Source organism: Notolepis coatsorum (assembly GCF_963971535.1).
Source record: "Notolepis coatsorum genome assembly, chromosome: 3".
Classification (NCBI taxonomy): domain Eukaryota; kingdom Metazoa; phylum Chordata; class Actinopteri; order Aulopiformes; family Paralepididae; genus Notolepis; species Notolepis coatsorum.
This window is the reverse complement of record NC_140167.1, coordinates 130045519-130063421: the sequence shown is the minus strand read 5'-3', so window position 1 is coordinate 130063421 and position 17903 is coordinate 130045519. Positions and strand designations below refer to the sequence as shown.

The following is a 17903-nucleotide window of genomic DNA, read 5'->3' as shown; positions in this document are numbered from 1 at the left end:
TGGCTACTGCATAAGGAGGCAAGAGCTAGCTTTAAAGATATAATTAAAATGAAACAGGGCAAAGTCTCTTTAATGGTAGTGACAAAAAAATACCAGTTTAAATTGGATTACACCATGGCAATACACAACTTTGCCAGTATTATGGCAAAACTGAAACGACACTCAACATACCATGATAGTGTTTCATTAGGGAAAGCATCACAAATCAAGCAATGCTCTTAAGAGCAAATGAAAAATGATATATTAACGGTTAACCATGAGTTGTTATACCGGATGTCTCAGTGCAGGGACATTCTTCCAGAAAGGCTTCTACTAAGCTTCCCAGTGGCACACCGAGTGGCATTCAAGAACTATCCATTTGACTCTAAAGTCTAAATGTTTTTATCTCCAGTGTTGTAGTGCCATTTAAAGTGGGGGATTGCACCTACGGTGTGCCTGATGACAGTGTTGTAGACCGTGCCTACATTTGGTTTATAATTTGTAGTAAATACAATTTACAAAAGTACCCCCACCCCTGCTTATCTCTAATCCTAACATCAGTTATTGGTTCCTGCACTTAAAACATAAGGTTCATGAGTTCTAGGTAGTTAATAATTTGTTGGTGACCCCAAAGGTAGTGTTACAATGTCTACTGTAAGTGCTTGGTGCAACAAAGGATATGAAGCAATGTTCTTTGTTACTTGCAAAACAATGTTTCAAAACCGAGATCCCCTGAGCAGACAAAGCTCAATGAACTCAGTTGTAATTCAAAGTCAGGGGTCATTCTTCTGATAATTGCCTAAGTGTGACCTTGATGGATATGATACCTTTCATACAGCTACTGTACATGACTCAGCTCCATTTAGAAAACACTATTGTAATAGGTCAACATTTGTGTCTGCCTACATGAGACATTCCTATAAAATACAACACACAATTTGGATTTTGAGTGAAATCCCAACAAGCCATGAAATGAACAGTCTACCGACACAGAAGTGTTCAAGCTGTGTCCCCCACCTGAGGGCCAGGAGAAGTAACTGCAATGCATTTCACATGCATTGCAACTAGAATCAAATAAATGGGAAAATATGATGGCACCAGACAGGAGATAAACTTTACTTGGGAGAGGCTGAACAGTTATAAAATCGATAGTTGTGGCAAGAAAATCGAGGCATGCATGTCCAATCCATCAATGGTCTTCAGTGCTAATACGCCCATGCTGAAATCCCCAGCCAGCTTGACAGGGATCATTATCCCAAAGGTGTTCTGTTGACCATACTGTACATCTGTTCCTACAAGTTTGACAGCAAGAGAACCCCACTCTGAAATTAGCTTGTACGTAAAGATCCTGTAGGTGGTGTTAATAAGGTATATGACCAGTGTGTTTATAGCCTTGAGGTTTTAAGGTCTTGTGGAGGAATGGCCAATAATTGTCTTAAGTAAAAATAGAGTAACACACTACAGAAAATCCAAAGTGGCAGCAGAATAATATTAAAATTTATTTGGTGAACCCCTTTTTGCCAGTAGTTCTTAAGTGGTCCCACCTTTATGAAGGTATCATTCACAACTGATAGCAAACAAGAAAAAAAAATAATGTGAAATCCATTCAACCGAATTCTACTCTACTTACCATAAAAATTTCAAAACTATCACCTTTCCTTTCACAGAGTCACTTCTGACGTTTTGGTTAAGGGAGGGAAGACCCATGAAACGAGCTTCGTATGTGCATTCAGTTCAAGAACTCATTTTCACCTACTTAAGGCCTTTTTCCACCAAAGAGCAGAAATCGATTTCCTGAATCAAATGACAAGACCCCCCCCCCCCCCTCTCCGTCCACTATAAATTAAGAGAAGAAAGTGCATCAAGTGTTCAAGTAGGGTGTATAGTTTCAGACAACAACATGGGAAAGGAGTCCGGGTGGCGCATGGGAGGCAACACTGGCACACGACTGGCAAACTGCAGTGATGTCACTAGTGGTGGTGGGGATGAGGCTGGACAAGAAGTCAACAACCACACTTCACAGTTCCACACGTCCTGCTAATGCATCATGTTGTAGTTAATTACCGACTGTGGTGCGAAAAGCACTACTACCACTATAGAGACACATTTGACTAGGTTAACTTGTATAAAAACCATACTAGCCTAAAATCTTTATTTCCCATGTTGCGAAAGCCAACTGTGGCTGTGAGAGAAAGATGGGAGGAAGGGGTTAAAAATGGAGGAAATGGGCCACCCCGCCCCAGTTTCATCTTTTGGCACGCCGTGGGTCCCTGCCATTGCTAATCGTAACAGAGGGCTTAGTGGCAGCGGGTGGCCCGGCGACAGTCACTGGAGGGGCTCCATTTCCTGGCGAGCGGCCGTTGGGTCGCCCGACACCCCCGAAACCAGGGTCACGTGGGGTGCCAGATGGGGGGTTGTTGTGGTTGTTGGAAAATGACAGCATGGAACCGTTACCTGGAGGAGGAGAATACGAGTAAATCCTCTGGTCGTAAACACTGATTTATGTAAATAATGAAAAAGGAAGGGGTTGTCACCATTAATACAATTTTAATTAAATGTACCCATCGAAATGTTCCTTAACAACTGCAGCAGACGTTTAGCCGACTGGCTTATTGGATAATCCAAAGCTATTTAGCCAACTTACCTGGCGGGGCAAGTGTACCTGAATTCTGATTGGGTGGTGAGTTCCCCCTCTGATTCTGGTCTGGCTTGCCCTGTTAGTGAGTCAGATATCAGCTGTTAATTAATGTATACCCATTTTAAGACCTAATGATTAACACCTTCTCCTAGTGGTGTTAAACACAATTTTAGGACAGTTCACACATAGTATCGTTAGTTCAAATTTAAATATAGGCCATCAATGTTTTAAAACAGAGGTACTTGCTATAGGCATATATTTTGACGTCCTGCGCCTTAAGACGGCATGTCAACTAGTGCTGCACGATTTTGGGAAATAATCTAATTGCGATTTTTCTGACAGATATTACGATTGCGATTAAATTTGCGAAAAAAGCAGCCCCACAGAGGTTTATTGTAAAATGCGGCTTGCATCTGGCCTACGCGGTGGGTCTGTTCGGGACACCGAGCCTGAAATGTTTATTTTTACCTGGGAATCGATACTGGTACCCAACGGTACATTTTTTTCTGTACTTTACTCTCCCTGTCTGAAGTCTAAACTTCACAACACACAATCTAAAACCTCTTACCTCCCTCTCCCAAACTGTTCCTACAACAATAACAACAACTTGCAAAGGAGATCTTGTATCTCAATGGGACTTCCTGGTTTTGCGATTTGCTAATTGCATCATTTCAAATAGCGATTTCGATTTAAAATCGATTAATCGTTCAGCCCTAATGTCAAGAGACATGACTCCTCATCTTGATGGTGCAGGCAGGTGATTAGAATGGCCAGGCCCATCACTAGTCAAACTAAAAGTTGGATGTTTTATAAATAAAACATGTCTTCGGTTTTGATGTGAAATACACTCAACCACAATGCATTGGTGGCAAAGCATTTTTAACCTCTTCTAGGGCCCTATGAAATCAGTTTTTATCTTTTCGGATCTCTTTTTTCCCCTTTGGATTTAAGTTTAACCAAAAATATATATATATACAAAATAATGCTTTTATTAACTTTAATAACAGTACATCTGCCATACGACAGTGCCAGCGCAGTTAAATGCATTTTTTTTTAATTCAGTTCAATGCAGTTCAACTGCCAGTGCAGTGCAATCACTAAATACAAAATAATGTTTAAAATAAATCCAGATTTTTTTTTTTTTAGTTTTTCCCCCAAAGAGATGTCCTTTAAAGGTTCATGCTTCTTCCCATCTCTGGCTGACATCACCATTGTGATACATGATGGTTAGGCGCTAGGGTGACAAGGTGTCCCCCTTTTGGTTGTACTGTCCCACCATTTGACCAAATGTCCCGCGTCCCTCATATTGAGAGGATGTCCCTCTTTTCGAAGCAAAAAAAAACATGCGTCTAAAAGCCCCTCCCTACAGACAGTAAACGTAGCAACCCGCCTCTTGTCCACACACATTGCTCTGATTGGTTATAGTACTTTAGCGTGCTGCTTGCCTGCTTGTGACGTGACTGAGACTGAGTCGTGACGCTACCTCATATCGCAAAAAAAAAACACAAAAACATTACAAGCGAACTAGTTCAAGATGGAAAGCAGTAAAAAGAAACGGACCTGCAGTTACAACCAAGACTGGCAAACGACACATGACTGGGTGAGGCAGATGGCAGGCAATCCGCAGCAGGCTTTCTGTGTTTTGTGTCATAGTTCGTTTTCAATTGCGCATGGAGGAGAATATGACTTGAAGCGCCACAGTGGACGTGAGTCTCACTTGAAAGTGGCTCACCAAAAAGAAACATCCAGATCTATGGATACGTTTCTTTTTAAACCAAACAATGATAGCCAGACGGACAAGGTCACTGCAGCTGAGATAACAAGTGTCTATCACACAGTACAACACTCCCATTCATACAGGTCAGCCGACTGTGGTAACCTTTAACATTTGATTTAAATCTATTCGGTGAAGACCATGGCAGTTATTCTAATATAGAACACAATTTATTTTTGTATTATACTACACTGTTTTCCCTAGTTCTGTGTTAACAGGGAATATCAAACACAAGACATTCCTGTCAAGTGATGACGTTTGAATATTTAAAACAGATGTTAGGTGGTATTTAATTTGTATTTATTTTGATTTAACCTTTGATTTAAATCTATTCAGTGAAGACCATGGCAGTTATTCTAATAAAAAAAAATTACATTATCTATCTGTCCCACTTTGTTCCACTTTGTCCCACCAAAATCGTACTGTTGTCCCACTTTGTCCCACCAAAATCTTACTGTTGTCCCACTTTTGGACTTTTTGCATCTGGTCACCCTATTAGGCGCTCTTGTCGGTCAGCAGCGTTTTGTACTTTCTGAAGCTTCCATCTGTATAATATTTTTTTAAGTTCCTGACCTCAGCTGGTCTTTCCAAAGACCAGAGATGGGACGGGCGCGCGCAGTCCAAATATCCAGTTTGTTTTTATAGTGTAACGTTTGGAGAGGGAGGGAGAGAGACACTCATTACACACGACTAGTGATGCACCGATGTGAAAATTGTGGCCGATACCGATAACCGATATTAATATTGCTGATCTGGCCGATACCGATAATTACCGATGTCGATATCTCTGTATAGAAAACACTTTATGATAATCAAATAAAGAGCTATTTTCCAAAAAGCATTTTTTTTATTTTCAGAAATGACGATATTTTGAGACTATTTAAGGCCAAAACATGTAAATAAAAACATATTTTTTTAATATCGGCCCAATCTTGACCGATACCGATGTGTAAAAAAAACTGCCATATCGGCAGATATTATATCGGTGGTCGATATATCGTGCATCATTACACATGACGCAAGTCTGTCTGACTATTACAGAGCATGCACTACGTTTCGAGAGAGAGAAAGAGACTCATTACGTGCAACGCGAGTCTGACTACCGGTATTAACACTTTGATTACCGGCCATTAACATGGTAAAGCATGGTTAAATGCCACCACCCACTTCAATGATAGCGTTGTGAATGCATAATCTCTGTCTTAAATTATGGCTATGTGTCTAATCTGCCTGTCGCTTATCAATGACTTGTTTGCACTTTGCAGTAAACATTGTCGAAACTTTTTATTTTTATAATAATCGGTTCATTTCCGTTTTATAGCATTTTGAAAAGCCCTTGTTTAAGGAAAATATATATATTCCGTGATAAACGGCATTTACTGGAATATTCTGGCATACACAAACACTGTAATTTTTCTGCCTATTTATGAATCGTTTTCAAATAAACGCTAGATGATAGTATATGTGTACTTATGCACGCTATAGAGGCGGGCTGAAAAATCAATTCTCTCATTTCCTCATCAGTGATCACAGCCACACACACGCGGCATGGTGGTGTAGTGGTTAACACTTGTCGCCTCACAGCAAGAAGGTCCAGGGTTCGATTCCCGCTTGTGGACGAGGTTTCCATGATGCCAGGTACCCAGGTGGGGTATCTCCCAGGTCTTTCTGTGTGGAGTTTGCATGTTCTCCCCGTGCTCGCAAGGGCCCCCCCCCCGCCCCGATAAGATAAACCCAATGGAAAAACATGCAACCGATCGCTAACACTGTGGCGTCCTTGACGAAGATTGACAGGAGCACTTGGATTGGTCCCCAGGGCACGGCTCACGTTGACGCCCTATCTGCTCCCGGCTGCCCATGGGGGGGGGGGGAAGGACAACGGGATGGGAAAAGTGCAGAGAGACATTCCATCGGCGACTCAGTGGATGCATGTGTGTGTTCCTGTGGGTCACCCATCTTGCGTGCGTGTTAAAACTGCATGACAAATAAAGACTTCTAGTCTAACAATTATTATTACGCATAGGGCAAATGCTTATATAGGTGAAAATAGCTGATTATCCTAAGACTGGTAAAATAGATTCCTTACCTGAGATCAGATGTTATCCAAAAAGATTCCAATTCCTGATCGCCATTCCAAATATGGATCACGCTTATTGATTACAGTGTTGGGTACTGTAAATACATAATCCACGCGTTTTCCGGGCCGGCGAGCACAATGGATCCTTCAGTTGGCTTGAGGGAAAGTAAAGAGGAAACTGGCCACCCCCTCCCTTCGTCAGTGTAAAGTAATGGGGTGCAGTTACACAGGGAGAGAGACGATAGGGGGCGGTATGTTCCCAATTGAGCTCAGAGAGCCTCTGTAGCACTAACCCGAGGCTCGATTGATGAAATATGAATTCAAATCGCCAAATGGATTTGGTAGCCGTCATTTCTGCATCTCCGTAGACCATGCAGCGTCACCGTTTTAGAGTCGTAGTGAAGATCGATTTATATGAAAAAACTGTTTATGTATAATTTAAGCAAATTCCACGCCATTCCACGATATTTCAGAATTCCATGTTAATATCTCAATTCTGTGAAATCCTCTGCAATTCCTGTGATCACGGATTCCATAGGGCCCTACTCTTCCTTCCATGTCTACTCATAAAGACCAATCTATCCAAAGTTTTAGGGAGATACTTGTGTACAACTGTAGACCATAATCGATAGATGTGATCTGGTGTGTGTGTGTTTGGTGGTGGCTGGGATACTCACAGGCTTGTTTTGCTGGTTGGACTGGGCTAGCAGCTCAGGATTAGGTTCACTGAAGTTGGGCACTTCTGAATAGACCATGCAGAACCTGTGACACAGAATCATCATTTAGAGAATTATTATCTGGACAAAAGAGAATGATTTTCTGCTGGATCTTAGGGCGCGTTCACACCTACTCTGTTTGGTCCACTTTAAGTGGACCATGGTCCCTTTAAGTGGACCATGGTCCCTTTAGATCGATAGTCCATTTGGTGTGAACGCAAACCGAACTATAATGAGGACCAAACAACCGAACCATGGTCCTCTTGAAAAGTTGGGACTCGGTTCGTTTCAATCGAACTATAGTACCTAATCCAGGAAGCAAAGTAGCCTACTCCTCTCTAGACTGACGCCGCACGCGGACAGTCTCTCTCTTCCTCCCTCTCTCTCTCCTCTCTAGACGCAGTCTCTCTCTTCCTCTCTCTCTATAGACTCGCGCCACGCGCACCCCCCAACTTTCTCCTGCGTGAGGAGGACATTCGCGGACATTCTCTCAGATAAAGAAAAAAAAAGCTTACATACTTTTTGGGTAATTTCATAATAGCAGCGTGGACCAGCTCTGTAACAACAACGCATCTCGAGCTGATTCTATGCAGCTGTCTAGTAGTTGACAGCTTCCGTCCGGTCGGTCGGTCATTACGCTGCCGGCAACTGATTACGTTTGTGAGTGCTATAGTCCAATAGATGCGACAGCATGTCCTTTGTTTACAAATTAGATCCGCACCAAACAGGGTAGTGTGAACGCAGACCAAAATCAAACAATGTATCATTTTCACATTTGCTCCACCAGAAAGTCCGGACTATCCCTGGACTTTCAGATGTGAACACACCCTTAGTGTTCAGAATATGAACACTACTCTGCAAAGTATCAGGTGCCACCAAGGCAATGTGTTGATATTATCGTCCTTAGTAATAATGCACTACCTAGTGGTTTCGCAAGAGTCATGTTTCAGGTTTAATGAATGGTACTCCACAAATTTATTTAAAATATCCTGCTATTCTTGAAAGTATTTCACTTCAACACATGTCGTATGACTCCCTAACCACATAGTTTTCTTCTCTTCCTAAACTTGAACCACTTTCTAATTTAATGTTAAACTGCCTTTTGTATTGTAAACTGGCTGGAATTGTAATGTGCCAGTTGTTTCTACAATACTGTATCCTGAAGACTTTCAAAAGGAAGGTGTAGAGGACTCATGTCCACACCACATTTGAAGCCACACCAAGACAGTGGAATTTCTAAATGTGAGGGGCAATGCTGGGTATTGTGGAAACTGGCATCCATCTGTACCATACTGGATTTGATAAATTGTAATCTGTGGTACAATTTAATTTGATGTAGAAAGGTAAGAGGAATATGTATTCAGTAGCCCCTTGATGGTGGTGTTTATGGGAGAGGTGGTGAGAGGTATGGCAAGCAGAATTTCAGTAAGGACAATAACTTCCTAGTAGTAGTGGTATAAATAGACTGCATGGCTGGCTACTCACTCCCCAATCTTCTGTAGGTCTCCTCCTCTTCCAGTGTAAAGGGTCAGGCAGCTCTTCCAAATGGACGCGTATCTAGCAATTGAACAATGCATTAGGAAATTGAATTATGTTAAGAGTTTTTTTTCACAATACAAACATGTCACAAAACTGTTTGGGGACACCATACTAATTGATATGGGGAGAGGAGGGATGACTTGCAGAACGCAAAGTTTAATTATAGGCCAATTTCTTAGAAAGACAAATGTGTACAAGTGAGAAAACAATCCTACCCCCTCGTCAGCCGAATAATGTCCCCTGGCTGAATGAGACTGCCCAGCTCATCCCACACAGATATGGCAATGCTTCCACTCTTATCTGCCACCTTGCAGGAGCGCACTTCATGGCCATCCTTCGTTTTGGTTACTCGCCCTTGTAGACACAGAAAGAAAAATGCAAGAGTTAGGCTACGGCTTGGGTATAAATAAATAAAAAGGCTCACAAGTTACAGTTCTCAAAGTCTACATATCTAGATCTTGGTGCATACTGTAGTGCCCGGAGGAAAGAGGAATAAACGGAGGTAACGTAATGCTTGTTTAATGTACAAAGCCACGTCAGTAAACAAGAACACCAGCACATGAATCCCAGCACAGTAATGAATGAATAACAACCAGTGCAACCTAAATAGATGTCCCCTCTGGCCCCGGTGCCAGATCATTAGTTCCCTCCCACTACACAACATAGTCAGAAGATGAACACGAACCAATACTGTAGTCACTACAATACTATAAATTGTACATAAAGGCATGGAGAACGTTCATGAAACTAAAAACAAAGTGTACCGAGTCCGCATAAGACACCACGGCGTCTCTAACAACTATACACTATTAGTATTGGTCCTAGAGAGGGGCGAGCAGATAGCAAGGCATAACGACATCACACTTGTCATGTAAAACAACTTACCTATTTCCAAAACAATGAACACGATATTCAGATTTTTGGATCCAGGCTTCACGTCCTTTAACAAGAACAAGGCTTCGGTCACGGGGTTTGACATCTTTAGATGCAAAGTAACGTTACTGTCACAAACCTACTACTACTACTGCCAGAGACAGTCGACGTTAGCTGAGCATCTAGCTAACTAGCCAGCTCGCTAGCTAGTCTTGTTGGATTTTGTTCAACCTTCCCGAACTATAAAGACTCGCTTATATGTTGCACAAAGCCACAACTGTTAGCTAGAATCTAGTATGTGGTGTTGGGAACAACTGGTAAAAGACTCGTTGCCCACCCTTTAGTTTAAGCTAACGTTAGCAAGCTAGCTAACTGCAATGGGCTAACAGTTAGCTACTTTCGCTTCTCAGAAGGATCCGTGTTTCTGACCGCCTCTCTCTCAGAGTGTCGAGACATCCTAACGTGTCTTACTATCTAGCGGGGAACACGCAATTGGCAAAGTTAGTAAGCGCGGTTGAGCTATTATAAACCGGCAAGATTGCCTCATCGGTGTAAAGAGCTGCGAGGTTTTGACAAATTCAAGCGAAAATAACGACAATCAAATTAATTTTTTTGTGCCGGACTGGAGCCTCTACTAGTAACGTTGTTCTGCACTGAGACGGTCGTTACTTCTCCAAGACAAAAGAGACCGATGCACTGGACTTCCGTGTATTTTCACAAGTTAAACTATTGCTTCTTAAAATAAATGGTCTGCTATTATAGATAGGCCAACTGTAACGTTATGTCCTCTTAACAGAAACACGGTCTGTAGTTATTAATGCTACTACTAGTCCAATCGATCCTTCTGTTTCTGTTGTTTGAGCCTCTTGAATAAATGCAGCTCTGGTAACGTTAGCTCGCTAATAGCACGCAGTCTGGACAACTTCTGCTTCTTTATGAGTCTTGTGTGTTAGTAATTATGGCCATTATCGTTTTTAGTCATTAGAATAATGTGATGTCAAATGACCCTACGTATGATTCTTAAATATAACCAATGTTAAAGTCCCCTTTTGCGCTATTTAAAATCTACACAAGCTTTTTGTTAAGGTCCGCATATGCTTCGACAATGCCCCAAAACTACGTCAACTTGGGCCGCCGCTCCTATTTATACACCCGGACCGGTCCATTTGACCCAGAGAAGGGGGATTTATTCGCTATTTCCTCGTCTAGTTTTTTGTTGTTGTGGCTACACCAGTAAAGCCTCGGATTATGACATTTGGGGAAATAGTTAAATTTAACTGAATCCTCGAAAACTCTCTTAACTCTGTCGAAAATAAAATAATTAAGAATTCGGTTTGTACCAAGTTGCCTGTTATATTATATATATTATTATATTATTATATATTATGGCCTCTGTGATCGGACCAGATTATTTATTAGACAGCCACGTGAGCACAATGCAAATACACAACATGGACCACGAATGTATCGAATTTATATTATATTTGCATTCATGCGTGCATGCATTATGGTCAATTATTACTTGTTTGTTGTTACTTTTGAATTTGGCATATCTGTGTAGTGTGTTGTCGCTTTTTTGTAGTTAGCCACGTTTCTATGCATCATAATGTCTAAACTACTATAAAATGAATATTACCATCAAGGGAAGTAGCTATTTTGCACATGTTAAATGGCCTATTTGTTCAGTAGCTATTATTTTGAATGGAAAAAACATCGTCACGAACAGGATTCGAACCTGTGCGGGGAAACCCCATTGGATTTCGAGTCCAACGCCTTAACCTCTCGGCCACCGTGACTATGTCTAAGCTTATTCAAATAAACAGATAAATAACACAATACAAACAACCAAAACATATATATATATTTTTATAAACGTCTACGCGTCTCTAGTTGTGTGTGTTTATATATATATATATATATATATATATATATATATATATATATATATATATATATATATATATATATATATATATATATATATATATATATATATATATATATATATATATATATATATATATATATATATATGTGAAGGGAGATAGATGGTGAGTGATCATTCCGGGGAAGGAGTACAGGCTACACAAGTTTGAGTATCAACACCAGAGGGAGACAAACATACCCATAAAAAAATTTTTTTTTTCTATTTCTTTCATAAAATAGATACAAAAACACTACAGAGGCCTTTCACAGAATGAATGAATGAATGAATGAATGGATGAATGAATGAATGAATGAATGAATGAAAACTTTATTTAACAGATTGCAGAATGGGTACAATACAGTACGGCTCAATACATACAATTGTTAAGGGGATGCAGACCTGAGAAAGACGTTTGTCTTGTTTCCATCAGGGTCCCCAGAACGATTCGAATGCCACCTTTTCCTCTATGTTGGAAGAAACAATGAATGAAAACTTTATTTAACAGATTGCAGAATGGGTACAATAGAGTACGGCTAAGGGGATGCAGACCAGAGAAAGACGTTTGTCTTGTTTACATCATGGTCATGGTTTTCAATTCATAGTGACATTTATGACATACACAACATACATGACATCATGACATTTATGGCATAGGGACATACAGGCAGGGACGTGCACAGGACTTTAGAGGGGCAGGTGCTCAAAGGCTGAAAAGGGCACTGGGCCTGTGCTATTTTTGGGGGCCCTTTTTGGGCGGGGAGGGGCCTTTTTATGCTTTTTGGGGGGTTTTGGTGATCAAATATTGAATATTGAACTATAATAATCAGTGCAAGTTTCAAGTTTCAAGTTCAAGTTTCTTTAATAGTTGTCATACAGAAGTACAGAATACTTTCATACAAAATGCTTCTTACTGTTACGCTCCAGAGACTGTGCTAGACAAGATAGTATCAAATAACATAGTATAGCATGTAATTTAGAAGAAGACAATGAGGTCACAGTGTTCGGTATAGACATATGTACAATGTTCTGAGTTACCATATAATATACAATACTATACAGTGTACTAATGTACAGTACTATATAGTGCAAAGCAGAAATGGGATGAGGTACAATTTAGGTACAATTTACAGTAAGGTGTACGAGTTGTAGTGCAATCCTTCATCAATAAATATAAGGTGTGGGGAGTGGGTGCTACAGTGTGTTTGTTTAAAGTGGGTGTGTGCTATAAAGTGTGTGGAGTGGGTGCTACTGCTACAGTGTGTTTGTTTAAAGTGAGTGTGTGCGTGTGGATGTCTGTGCTATGTGCGTTTGGTGGTTGTTGTTGTGTAGTGTTCATTCATTGTTCGTTTAGCAGCCTGATGGCCTGGGGATAGAAGCTTCTTCTGAGTCTTTCTGTGCTCGCCTTGAGACTCCGGTATCGCTTGCCTGACCGCAGCAGTTCAAAGAGGCAGTTGTTCGGGTGACTGGAGTCTTTAATGATTCTCTTAGCCTTGCCCTTGCAACGCTTGTTGTAAATGTTCTGGAGGGTGGGGAGCCCCCCTCCAATTGTGCGTTCGGCTGAACGTGTCACTCTTTGTAGTCTGCTTCGGTCTTGTGCAGTGCTATTCCCAAACCAGGAGGTGATGTTGCCGGTCAAGATGCTCTCTATTGTACATGAGTAGAAGTACTTAAGGATCTTCTGACTGACTTGGAACTTCCTTAGGCGCCTGAGGAAGTAGAGGCGTTGTCGTGCCTTCTTCACAACACTGTCAATGTGTGTGGTCCATGTCAAGTCCTCGGATATGTAGGCTCCGAGGTACTTAAAGCTGTTGACTCTCTCAACCGGTGCCCCGTCGATGCTGAGGGGGCTGTAGTCCTTGACCCCCGACCTCCTGAAGTCCACAATCATCTCCTTTGTTTTGCTGACGTTCAGGGAGAGGCTGTTTTCCTGGCACCATCCCGCCAGGACCTTGACCTCTTCCAGGTAGGCCCTCTCGTCGTTGGCAGAGATCAGGCCCACCACCACTGTGTCGTCAGCAAATTTGATGATTGTATTGCTACTCCGCTGAGCCACACAGTCGTGTGTGTACAGGGAGTAGAGGAGGGGACTCAGAACACAGCCCTGGGGGGCCCCTATGTTGAGGGTGATGGATGAGGAGGTGCAGTTGCCTGCTCAGGAGCTCACTTATCCTTGAAAGACACTTTTATCACTGACTTAAAAGGCCCATACATCTCCATAAATGTTCAGGGTGGAGGGAATAAGTGCTTACCCTACAGACCTCAAGTCTGTTAGGACAGCAGACTCGGTTGGCACTGCTCAAAACTTACCTTTTTAAAATAGCTTTTAAATGAATTATTATCTTTATTTCATTGTCTTGTTTTTCTTTATTTCTATCAATTTTACTTAAATATTTTATTATACTTTGTATTATACATTTTACTCAACCTCAGCCAATCACGCACTGCCCACTAACCAAGGGAAAAAAGTATTTCAGCAGCAGAGATCTGTCTGATGAAAAAACAGCTTCAATTATAGTCACGCGCCGCATTTTTTGGCAGTAACAGTAAAGGCGTTATTCAGATTGGAAGAGTTACTGAAAAAACGAACTCTTACCCGTTATTTATAACGCTATTATTCCCATCACTAGATGTCACAGTATGATGTCATAATCAAACATTCTAGAACATTTGTGATGTCACAGTATGATGTCATAATAGAACATTCTAGAACATTTGTGATGTCACAGTATGTCATAATCAAACATTCTAGAACATTTGTGATGTCACAGTATGGTCATAATAGCAAATTTTTTAACATTTGTGATGTCACAGTATGATGTCATAATAGTACATTCTAGAACATTTGTGATGTCACAGTATGATGTCATAATATAACATTCTAGAACATTTGTGATGTCACAGTATGATAGACATTCTAGAACATTTGTGATGTCACAGTATGATGTCATAATAGTACATTCTAGAACATCTGTGATGTCACAGTATGATGTCATAATATAACATTCTAGAACATTTGTGATGTCACAGTATGATAGACATTCTAGAACATTTGTGATGTCACAGTATGATGTCATAATAGTACATTCTAGAACATCTGTGATGTCACAGTATGATGTCATAATATAACATTCTAGAACATTTGTGATGTCACAGTATGATAGACATTCTAGAACATTTGTGATGTCACAGTATGATGTCATAATAGTACATTCTAGAACATTTGTGATGTCACAGTATGATGTCATAATAGAACATTCTAGAACATTTGTGTACAGTATATATTCAACAAGGCGGAGGTGCGCTAGGTGTGGCGGGTAACATGAATATGGGGAGTGTGGAGAGGGAGTGAAGCCGAAGTGCTGTAGTTGTGGTGGGGAGCATAGTGTAGCGTTTAGGGGGTGCGAGGTGATGATGAAGGAGGTCGCGGATCGGAGAGAGAGACGGGAGGGTAAGTTGACGTATGCTGGGGCGGTTAGCAGGGCAGGACAGGGTAGCCAAGAAAGGGTGCAGGGGGTTGAAGGAGGGCATTTGGCAGTGAGGGTAGAGCAGGTGGAAAGAGAGAGGGGAAGGGAGGAGAAATTAGGTATTGTGGCCTTCGTGGCAGGGGTAGTTACTGGTATGGCAGAGGCTAAGGGTAAAACAGCGATGGTGAAGATGATTGTTAGGATAGCGGTTCAACATCTGGGATTGGAAGGTCTGGACTGGGAGGTGGTGTATAGCGAATTGGCTGAGGGGGCTGCGAGGGACAAGGCTGCGAGGGACAAAGCAGCCCAGGATAAGATAGCAGGGGGCAAGGTGGGTCCCGCGGAGGGGGGCTCAGACAGGAAGTAGCAGCAGTAGCTGCACTCCAATGGACAATGTAGTTGATGACGGGGTCCAGTAGAAGAAGAAAAAGAAGGTGAAGAAGGAGAAGAAGGAGAAGAAGAAGAGCCCATAAAAAGAATTGCGGAGGGCAGTAATACGCCACGATGCGTCTACTCTGCCGGAAATTCAAATAAGAAGAAGAAGAAGAAGAAGAAGAAGAAGTTATCTGAAGATGGAGGGAGAGTATAGGCCTAGGGAGAAGTACGTTTGCTGTGGAACGGTGGCCAAGCCTTGCCCACCGTCTTGCTGTGGCAAAGGGGATGAGAGGAGAGAAGAACAAGCTGTAAAGAAGAAGAAGAAGGAAGAGGAAGAACGGCAAATGGAGCTACGAATTTCCAGAACGACCGATATTCGCGATCAGTGGAAGGGCGAGGGGTCGGAGTACAGTGGGGAGGAGAGTGAGAAAGAAGAGAGGGAGGAGGAGGGGTGGGAAACGGTGGGGAAGAAGAGGAAGAAGCGGACGGAGAGGAACGACAGCGATGGGGATAGCCAGGGCAAGGGTGAGAGTAGGGGGGAGGAGAGGGGGGGAGAAGGGGGGAAGAGGAAGAAAGTGGGGGACGATAGCTCAAGTGGGCCGGGAGACGAGGGTGCTGGAAAAGATGTGGCAAAAGAGGAAGTGATCCATATAGTGGTCAGGCTTGAGGGGGAGAGGGGTGAGGGGAAGGTAGGTAGGCTCGAGTGGCCCAAACTCATTGCCGGGCGACTAGGAGAGGTAAAGTACGTGAAAGTTTTGTGGGATGGGAATCTGGCCGTAGGGTGTGGTAGTGAGGGGCAGGTGGAGGTGGCTAGGACGATGCAGGGCATTGGGGGGGTGGGTATAAGTAAGGTGGCGAGAGTAGGGGAGAAGAGGGGGGGGGGATGTAAGGGGGTGATAGCTGGGGTACCGGTCGAGGTTACAGTAGAGCAGCTGGTGGAAGAGCTAATGGAGGACGGGCGTAATGGCATAGTTAAGAGTGCAGAAAGGATGAAGAGGGGAGCGGAGAGGGCAGTGACGGGGACGGTAGTGATTACGTTTGAGGGTGGGGTTGTTCCTAGGGAGGTGTTTGTGGGGCATAGGATGTATAGGGTTAGGGAATTTGTTCATGATCCTCTTAGGTGCTATAGGTGCCAGGAGTTTGGCCATATAGCTACCACGTGTAGGAAGGGGCTGAGGTGCGCTAGGTGTGGCGGGGAACATGAATATGGGGAGTGTGGAGAGGGAGTGAAGCCGAAGTGCTGTAGTTGTGGTGGGGAGCATAGTGTAGCGTTTAGGGGGTGCGAGGTGATGATGAAGGAGGTCGCGGATCGGAGAGAGAGAAGGGAGGGTAAGTTGACGTATGCTGGGGCGGTTAGCAGGGCAGGACAGGGTAGCCAAGAAAGGGTGCAGGGGGTTGAAGGAGGGCATTTGGCAGTGAGGGTAGAGCAGGTGGAAAGAGAGAGGGGAAGGGAGGAGAAATTAGGTATTGTGGCCTTCGTGGCAGGGGTAGTTACTGGTATGGCAGAGGCTAAGGGTAGAACAGAGATGGTGAAGATGATTGTTAGGATAGCGGTTCAACATCTGGGATTGGAAGGTCTGAACTGGGAGCAGGTGGTTAAGGAATTGGCTGAGGGGGCTGCGAGGGACAAGGCTGCGAGGGACAAAGCAGCCCAGGATAAGATAGCAGGGGGCAAGGTGGGTCCCGCGGAGGGGGGCTCAGACAGGAAGTAGCAGCAGTAGCTGCACTCCAATGGACAATGTAGTTGATGACGGGGTCCAGTAGAAGAAGAAAAAGAAGGTGAAGAAGGAGAAGAAGGAGAAGAAGAAGAGCCCATAAAAAGAATTGCGGAGGGCAGTAATACGCCACGATGTGTCTACTCTGCCGGAAATTCAAATAAGAAGAAGAAGAAGAAGTTCTCAGATCTCAGAAGACTACTTGTCTGTAAGCTTGAATATATTCTGTAGATACCATTTTAAAATCACCACCTGGAAAAGGAAACAATGTCCTGTACAATCCTTAATGAGGGAAGGTTCTGTGATGTGGTTATTAAAGTCAACAGCACTGAGTTGAATGCCCACAAGGCCCTCCTGTGTGACTGCAGTGACTATTTCAGGTAAGTTTAGCTTGGTTCAGGTTAGCTTGGTTCAGGTTAGCTTGGTTAGTAAACAGATACCATACTGTACTTTTACTGTAAACAGATACTATACTGTACTTCTACTGTAAACAGATACTACTGTACATCTACTGTAAAAAGATACTATACTGTACTTCTACTGTAAAACGATAATATACTGTACTTTTACTGTAACCAGATACTATACTGTACTTCTACTGTAAACAGATACTATACTGTATGTCTACTGTAAAAATATACTATACTGTACTTCTACTGTAAACAGATACTATACTGTACTTCTACTGTAAACAGATACTATACTGTAAAAAGATACTATACTGTACTTCTACTGTAAACAATACTATACTGTACTTCTACTGTAAACAGATACTATACTGTACTTCTACTGTAAACAGATACTATACTGCACTTCTACTGTAAAA

General features: G+C 42.5%; 1 protein-coding gene across 2 annotated transcripts; it reads right to left on the bottom strand.

Moving 5' to 3' along the window:
* Positions 1-1071: 1071 nt before the first annotated feature.
* On the bottom strand, positions 1072-10694 carry nabp1a (nucleic acid binding protein 1a). 2 transcript variants are annotated; one of them, XM_084309523.1, is made up of 6 exons: positions 9609-10694; positions 8939-9077; positions 8670-8741; positions 7146-7230; positions 2624-2693; positions 1072-2433 (listed from the first exon to the last, which is right to left on the bottom strand). In XM_084309523.1, the coding sequence occupies exons 1-6, from the start codon at positions 9700-9702 to the stop codon at positions 2225-2227; spliced, it is 669 nt and encodes a 222-aa protein (XP_084165649.1). In that variant the 5' UTR covers positions 9703-10694; the 3' UTR covers positions 1072-2224. The 2 variants fall into 2 exon arrangements, with proteins under 2 accessions (XP_084165649.1, XP_084165650.1); XM_084309524.1 differs by having other exon boundaries at positions 2642-2693.
* Between the last annotated feature and the right edge of the window lie 7209 nt (positions 10695-17903).

Excerpts from the sequence above, each read along its gene's own strand:
- nabp1a (XM_084309523.1), bottom strand. The coding sequence starts at position 9,702 with ATGTCAAACCCCGTGACCGAAGCCTTGTTCTTGTTAAAGGACGTGAAG. Across the intron at positions 2,694-7,145 it reads CCAACCAGCAAAACAAGCCT|GGCAAGCCAGACCAGAATCA; the intron begins GTGAGTATCCCA and ends ACTCACTAACAG. Across the intron at positions 2,434-2,623 it reads AGGTACACTTGCCCCGCCAG|GTAACGGTTCCATGCTGTCA; the intron begins GTAAGTTGGCTA and ends CTCCTCCTCCAG.